The following is an 8,036-nucleotide window of genomic DNA, read 5'->3' on the forward strand; positions in this document are numbered from 1 at the left end:
CGCAGGCGCGCGGGATGCCTCGCCTAGGGCTCTTAACCCGCTCGCACCCTCCCTTCCTTGCCTGACTGAATGCTGTCCCTGCCCGGGAAAATGCTGCTTGTTTGGCGACTAGGAACCTAGGGGTCAGGGGTCCCCAGCAAGAAGCTTGAGCTTGTGGGGTGGGGGGTGGGGGTGGGGGTACAACCCTGATAGCTGAAAATACGACCCAGTTGCTCTGGTTTGAAGCCTCACATGCCAACCTCCCTCACTGTGGTGAAAGGTAGGTAGGTGGGCTGTAAAGGGCCGCAGCCGGGAGCAGGGAGCCTGCGAGCTGCTCCCGCAGTCACCCGGAGTCCGAGGAGTGCCGGGACGGACAGCCAGCGCCACCCTCTGCAGCCTGCGGTTTTCAGGGATGGAGTCACCCAGGGCTGTTTCCCATCAAGCTGACTTGACAACAATTAAGAAAGTTTTTAATTAGCTTCTTGTTATCATTCATTTTATTAATTTCCAGAACTCTCAAGCCATGAATTATTCAGAGGGCCAGGCAACCCGAGTGGGGTGGCCGCGCGTCCGCGTCGCACGTGCCCGGCTGGACCGCGGCCGCGTTGCGCACTTGAAGTCGCAGAGGCGCGAAGGTTTGATCAAATATTAAATAACGTAATTATTGCGACAAGACTTATCTCGCAGGTGAAAGAGAGGGCCCCCGTGAGAACTTGATTTCGGCTGCTTTTTTTTTTTTAATCAATTAAGCTGGTGGCCTCCTTTAAAACAGCCCACGAGGATTGTGAGGCTCCTCTGGTGTGGCTAAGACTGTTGTAGCAATGACAGCGGCGGCAGAACATTATCCAGTATAATTGTGGTTGTCACTTCCCCTCTGGCCATCCAGACACTTAGAAATAAGGTTGGAAACACTAATTTTAGCCAGTCAGAGTCTCCTATTTAAACTAGAAGCACTAAATAAGGAAAGCCCACCCACTTGCAAGATAGAATGGGGGTGTTAGCCCAGGTAACATTCAAGTCCAGAGGCCCAGAAAACAAAGATGAGTCTGACCCTGGGGCAGGGACTTACCAACAGTCTTGATCTGGGTCCTCTTTCTGAGAGGCTAACTGTAAGAACTGGACCCAAGTAACCTTAGTATCACAAGAAAGTAAAAACTGATACAATCACTGCGGTGGGTGCCTACTGTTTATTTAACAGTTTATAACTGAAGTTCAGAATAATTTAAGAACACGCATTAGACAAAAATCTATCCAGAAGCTAGCTGACGGATGCTGGGGACATCCTTTCTTAAGAACTACAGAAAAAGCAGAATCCCGTGAAGAGTTCAGAAAGCAGTTTTAAGAGAAAGGTAGCATTTCGGTGGCAAGGCATATATTTTTCTTTTTCCGCTTTCCTATTTTGCTCCTGTGTGTCTTAAGAGACTAAAACAGAATCGGACCCTAGTTCCCCTACCTTTTGAAACGTGTGTTATTTAGAGGACTTCAGACTCACACATTTTCCCCCCACCGATTAGTAGATATGGGAGGCAGTCCATTCCGCGTGTTTTCCCGACTTTTGGAACCAGAGAACTTGGAAAGGCTAAACTACCACAGAGCAGCAAACCATTGCCTTCTCTTCAGGGCTTTCCTTTTAAAATTTGCCATCGGCTGCCGGCTAAAGGAGTCTTAAAAGAGCTCTACCATTCCTTCCTGTTCTGTACACATCCAACTTACTAGAAAGCAAAACTTTTTTTTTTAAGTTTTGCACAGTTTCCTACTACATAAAATAGGAAACCCTGCAAAGCAATGCATTTTCATGATGTTTTATTAGCATAATACTCTTTTTTAAGTACTGGGCAAGGATTTACTTAATACAAAACAAATGCTTAAATTCTTAATACATACATTATCCATTATTATATAATACAAATGTATTTGCCTGCAACATTTCTGTTTGAGCAGATTATTAGAAAAACAACCTTCGTTAATCTTTTTATTTGTTCATTCCTGGATCTCCAACAATGAAATCTGGTCATACTTTTCTATAAAATAATGTGTTTTTACAAATGTATTTTATTAGAAACTCTGATGATATTTCAAGTCAATAACAGAAACAAACCAATTTTGATGGAAGAGATCTATTTTTAAAAATACCTCTAGTGCTTTTTAAAATATTAACAACTGTTTTAAAATCACACCTTTTTAAAATGTACTATTCTTTTCTGAACATCACTTTTCTTTCACAGATATGCCGGTGAAGTTAAAAAGATTTAGCTAAAATAAGATGACTTCAGAGGATATAGTCCCAACTATTAAGAAAGTTTGTACATTTGGCATTTGATCTAGTTCCAGGTCACAAAAAAAGAAAAAAGAAAGAAAAGAAAAAAGAAAAGAAGAAAGGAAGGAAGGAAGGAAGGAAAGAAAAGGAAGGAAGAAAGAAAATCTCTTGTCAATCTGAAGCAATAGGTGGTATGCAAAATGTTCTAAATAAAGAGAAGCATTTGATAAGTTATTGGGGCAGATCAAAGAATACTTTTAAAATGTATTAACTGCTAAGGAAAAGTCGTTTAGTTACAACAGTTTTTAGAAGTGTTTTTAGAGTAGAACAGCACATTCAAACCTTAGATGCCTGTGTCCCTGACCATGACTTAAATGTCTTTCAGGTGCCTGATTATTTACAGCTTTCCCTCACCGCTCTGAACAGGGTGCAGTGGCTTAAGAGCTTCTGGAATTAAGATTAAAAGTTTGAGGAAATGGACAAGCAATTCATCTTACAGGAGTTATCTGAAACTGAACTCTCATGTAGAAAAAAATAAATAAATCTCACCCTTTCATTCCTGCTGACTCCCCCTTTCCCCTTCTTCTTTGATTTTAATGTTTGTTTGCGGCTGTCTGTTTGATGTGGGTTTTGTTTTTTTTTTTTTTTTTTGCTTTGTTTTGTTTTTTGGTTTGTTTTGGTTTGTTTTGGTTGTCTCATTTGTTGACCGGCTCTACCAGGACTTGGCTCAATGTAAACACAAAAATGCACCCAGATCATAAAATTGTTCTTCTTTCAGTCACGTTTTATTTGGAAGTGTGCTGGGACACACCTCCCTGTTGTATGTTGGCGCACAGAAATGGTTCTGATGGGGTGGGGTGGGGTGGGGGGGGCAATAGAGCAAAGACATAACCAAGGAGAAAGCTCTGCAGACACAACATGGACAGGAGGAGGACCAGTCGGTGAGACATTTCAGGATTAACACTGGCAGTTTGTAACCACTGTGTGAGCCTGTGCATGAAAGAAAATATTTACAATAATGTTGTGTTTTCAGTGGAAACAGGCAGTAAGTAGACTGTGAGATCACACTATCCACAAAACGGTCTATCAGAAAGCTAGCCCAGTTTAGTGCTCAGTTTCAAATGCATAGAATGTTTTGTGCTGCAAACAATGACATACGACATAATTAAATAAACAACAACGCCTACCCAGAGTGAGACCTAATCGTACTTCCTTCTGCACCTTTCAGACCATGCATGATTTCAGTCTTCCTAGACAGTGCTCCCCCCCTCATCTCTTCCATTTTCCTCTTCGGTTGTGGTTACATGATAGTAAGAAACCATCTCCACATGAGATCCAAACAGTATCGTATACACAACAAAGCAGGCATTTCACTAGACCACATTTCTTGTTTTTTTTTTTTTCCTTTCTCAAACTGTCTTTCTCATTTAAAAAAAATCTATCAGCAGTTTGGATTATTAGTATGAGATACCATACATGATTTTCTATTTTGGAAACTCATAGTGCAAATTGAAGTTTCTGCAACTCAGCGTTTATCCCTGGTAATAAATGATCCTTGAACAACACAAGAACAACAGGGAAACACTTCTGCTTTCCCGGATAAGTGCAGACCTATTTGAAACGAACAGGGTGGGAGGGGCTTTAAATCTTTAAATCTCTTCCTTTCTTCTGGGATTTTAGGTGATTTTTCTTACATGGGACTCCTGCCCCCAAATGAAAGCAGAAACTTCTCAGCTTTTCAACAACTTCATGTTCTCCAAGGGAGGGAGACAGGGACCTAGAAAAGTGAGATTGTATTCAGTGGAGAAAAGTGGAACTGGAAGGAAGTTTCCTCCCTATGATCTCCCACCCTATCATTCAATCTAAATTAATAAGTGTCAGTAGAGTTTGAATCCGGAAAACAGGGCAGGCACATGAAGGTAAAGTTCTGTAAGTAGGGTGGAAGGAAAAAAAACGTTTCAGATTTGTTCATGGATGCATGAACAAATATATAAAAGTAAAACCCTACTGTAGGTGTTAAGATCGTTTAATTATCCCAGAACAAATATTTTTTTCAGAGAACCTAATTTCTGTCTTTTGGGCTCTCATGGCCTAAAGACCCTCACCTGACCAAGACCAGGCCACAAGGCTGTGGCCATTGGCTCCTGGAAAGTGAAGATTCGGTGTGAATGACCAGGCAGCTTCCCAAAGCGCATGTAAGCTAAGGTCCAGCTGCTGGGCTGAAGCCTTGGAGTCTCTTTGGAAAAGAGGAAATGAATCAAAGAGCGCACATACGGTGTAGGATTTTAGAAGGGAGAGTTAAACACAGAACAACTACCTTCCTCCCCAGAAGCTCAAGGTCCGGGTTGTTTGGTTTTCCTGTAGGACTCACTTGTGCTTGGGAAGTTGGAGTGGTGGTAGTAATGGTATTGCTGTTTTCTCTTCCTTGGGGATAAACGAAGCTGCAGAATACTGCTCCCAGGAGTTAAATTCCTAAAGCCTCCTTCTTTGTCTCCCACCCCCCTCTTTATTTGTCTAGGGTTTTATGCTTTGTTTTTTGGTGATGGTTGGTAGTTTTGTCTTTGTACATAGTTCCTTGGTCCCCAGATGATTTTTGTAAGTGTCTCTGGTCAAGATATCTGTCTATCCCCAGTTCTTCCCCCATCTTCCCGTCCCACCCTAGTCCCCAGAACCATCCTGCTTCTCAAAACCCCCAGCTCTAGTCTTTGCTTTTCTTCACCCCCACGCCCTGCTCACCTAAACGCCCCCCATTCTCTCCTTCTGCCGTCGCAAACTTTCTCCACACCCACACCCTTCTCTAGGCTGGGGGACAGTAAGGGCAGGGTGCAGTGTGGGGCTGAGGGAAAGGCAAGTAAAGGAACTCCCCAAATGCAGGCAGGATAACAGACACTCTAAATGAGGGGAAGTAGGCCAGAGAGAACCCCAGAAACGCACCCCTCAGCTCCCCAGTGTGCCCCACCCGGCGTCTCACACCCTCCTCAGTAAGTGGCAGAGAATTTCATCCGCTTCTGCTTCTGTCTCTGGTTGCAAAACCACACCCGCACCACGTTCTTTTTGAGGTCCAGTTTCTCGGCGATGGCGGCGATCTTCTCCGAGGAGGGCCGGGGTTGTACGGCAAAATAGGCCTCGAGGGAGCGCTTCTCGGGCGCGGCGATGGAAGTCCGCTTGCGCTTCTTCTCGCCGCCGTTGAAGAGCTCCGGCTTGTTCATTTTCTCACGCTGCGCGCCCTCGGCCTCCTCCAGCCACGCCTGCAGGATGGGCTTGAGCGCGATCATGTTGTTGTGCGACAACGTGAGCGACTCGAACCTGCAGATGGTGCTCTGGCTGAGCGAGCCCACGCCCGGGATCTTGAGGTTGGCCAGCGCCGAGCCCACGTCGGCCTGCGTCACGCCCAGCTTGATGCGCCGCTGCTTGAAGCGCTCGGCGAACGCCTCGAGCTCGCGCGGGTCCGTGTCCGAGTCGCAGATGGACGCCAGGCCCGCCGCGCCCACCACCGCAGCCGCCGCCGACGCCGCTGCCACCTGCCCGGCCGCCGCCGCCGCCGCTGCCGCCGCCGCGCCGTGGTGCGCCGCCGCGGCCACGAGCCCGGGATGCGGCAGCCCGGACGGCATGTTCATGGCGGCCGCGGCCGCGGGGTGCGACAGGTGGCCCAGGCCGTGCATGTGCGGGTGCGGATGCGCCGAGCCGCCCAAGAGCCCGCCGCCCGGGCCGCCGCCGCCGCCGCCCGGGCCACCGCCGCCGCCGCCACCCCCGGGGCCGCCGCCGCCCGGGCCACCGCCGCCCCCCGGGCCGCCTGCGCCCCCGGGGCCGTCGTGGGCGCCGCCGCCGCCGCCCGCCGCGCCCGCACCCCCCGCGCCGGCCATGAGCGCGAGCGACGGCGACGAGATGTGGTCCAGCAGGTCACCGGGCTCGAGCGCCTGGTGGTGATGGTGGTGGTGGTGGTGGTGCGCCAGCGGCACAGTGGACGTGGACGTGCAGGGCACGCTATTCATCGTGTGGTACGTGGCGTCCGGCTTGAAAGGGTGGCTCTTGCCCTGGGACACCGCGATGTCCACGGCCGCCAGCGCCTCGGCCCGCGCCAGGAGCGTCTCGTCCAGGCTAGCGAAGAGGTTGCTCTGCAGCTGCAGGCGACACAAACCAAACCAAAAAAAAAAAGGAAAGGAAAAAAAAGGAGGGGGGACAAACACCAAAGAAACCACAAAACAAACACACAAGCCGGAAAGCACGGGCAAAAGGCAAAACACAAAGCGACCATGATAACAACGGAGGGGTGGGAAGATCCGGGTAAACGGAGGACCGGGGGACGATTGGAGACCATGCCGGGGTGGGGGAGACAGAAGGGAAGAAGAGAGACGGGAGCAGCGAAGGGCGGAGAAAGGGGACACGGGAACACATTCCGGGAGAGGGAGTGGGAGACGACAAAAAGGGCGAAAAGAAGAAGAAAAAGAAGAAATGGAGATGTCACTCGAAGCTAAGGACCCGTGCCACACACCCGAGCGAGCGAGCACACAGATCGCCTTGTGCAGGCGTGAAATTAACAGAGAAAGTGGAGCCAAGTGGAGAGCCGCAGCCCCAGGGCTCCCCGCGGATGACAGGCGCTGGACAGAGGCACAAGAGGACAGGACCACTGCCTCCCGCGGTCCCGGGCCACACGTGCCTCACAGCGGGGTCCCCCTATGAACAGTCCCGCCCGCCCGCAGGAGCGGGGCCCGGAGCCGCGCCGGGCAGCAGCCGCCATGCAGCACCGCCGAGCGGGGGAGGGGGCGAGCGCGCGGGCCAGGGCCGCGGGCGTGGGGCGCTTACCGGCGGCGTGGGCAGGCAGGCCCGCCGGATGGCCTCGGAGCTGGAGTGCAGCGACGGGTACTTGTGCTCAGGGAGGGTGGGATGCATGGCAAAGTGAGGCTGCTTGCTGTTCATGGACATCATCTTGGCGGCTTGGCATGTAAAAATCCACAAAACACTCGCAAAGTCCGCGGCAAAGTACGCTCGCCCGCTCGCCCGCTCGCCCGGCCTCTGTCCCGAGGCTACGCTCGGCTCGGCGGCTCGCCTCGGTCTCGCCGCGGGCGGGGGCTGCTGCTGCTGCTACTGCTGCTGCTACTGCTGCTGCTGCGCCGGGGAGCGCGGCCCGCTGCCTCGGACCGCGCAGAGCGCCCGCCCGCGCGCAGGTCCCGCGATCCCGCTTCTCCGAGAGCTCTAGCCCGGCGCGCCGACGGGCTGCGCTCCTCTTACACCTGAGCCCCACTTCTCGCGGCCGGCCCGGGCAGCTCTCGCGAGAGCTCGAGGGCCCCGCCGCGCTGACAGACAGCAGCTGTCTCCGTCTGTCTGGCGCGCGCCCTCCCCTGCCGCGGTGCCGTGCTTGGGCGAGCGCGCGCGCGCTCGTCGAGTCCCGACCGGCGGCGGCGCGTGGGAGCCGCTCTTATAGTGACCACCAGCAAGGACAAGGCAGGTGATGCACCTGTAGCTGGCCAGGCATGCGCACTGCACGTCCCACCGTCCCTCCGCGGGTCTGCAGAGATCAAAAGGGCCAGCTATTGTTGAAGGGTAGGCACCTTTTGGAAGAAGAAAGACGGGATGCAAGCACTCTTCTCGGGGTGTTTTCCTCCCAGAATATATGCGCATTATTTAGGCACACCTCCACTATCCGGTGCCTAACGAGAGGTTATATAATGTATACAGAGAGGCATTTGTATGTTAAATTATGCCCGTGCGTTCCTCTGTATATGGAGAAAAAATAACAACACAGAAACGCGCTGTGGAAGACGCTGTCTTTATGCTGCAAGAACCTGTTTCTTTCATGGTT

The 8,036-nt window shown here is 51.2% G+C and overlaps 1 protein-coding gene across 1 annotated transcript; it reads right to left on the bottom strand.

Moving 5' to 3' along the window:
• Positions 1-1,147: 1,147 nt before the first annotated feature.
• On the bottom strand, positions 1,148-7,463 carry Pou4f1 (POU class 4 homeobox 1). Its single transcript, NM_001419538.1, has 2 exons — positions 7,040-7,463; positions 1,148-6,357 (listed from the first exon to the last, which is right to left on the bottom strand). The coding sequence occupies exons 1-2, from the start codon at positions 7,160-7,162 to the stop codon at positions 5,215-5,217; spliced, it is 1,266 nt and encodes a 421-aa protein (NP_001406467.1). The 5' UTR covers positions 7,163-7,463; the 3' UTR covers positions 1,148-5,214.
• Between the last annotated feature and the right edge of the window lie 573 nt (positions 7,464-8,036).

This window comes from Rattus norvegicus, chromosome 15 (assembly GCF_036323735.1).
Source record: "Rattus norvegicus strain BN/NHsdMcwi chromosome 15, GRCr8, whole genome shotgun sequence".
NCBI classification, from domain to species: domain Eukaryota; kingdom Metazoa; phylum Chordata; class Mammalia; order Rodentia; family Muridae; genus Rattus; species Rattus norvegicus.

Excerpts from the sequence above, each read along its gene's own strand:
- Pou4f1 (NM_001419538.1), bottom strand. The coding sequence starts at position 7,162 with ATGATGTCCATGAACAGCAAGCAGCCTCACTTTGCCATGCATCCCACC. Across the intron at positions 6,358-7,039 it reads CCTGCCTGCCCACGCCGCCG|CTGCAGAGCAACCTCTTCGC; the intron begins GTAAGCGCCCCA and ends TGTCGCCTGCAG.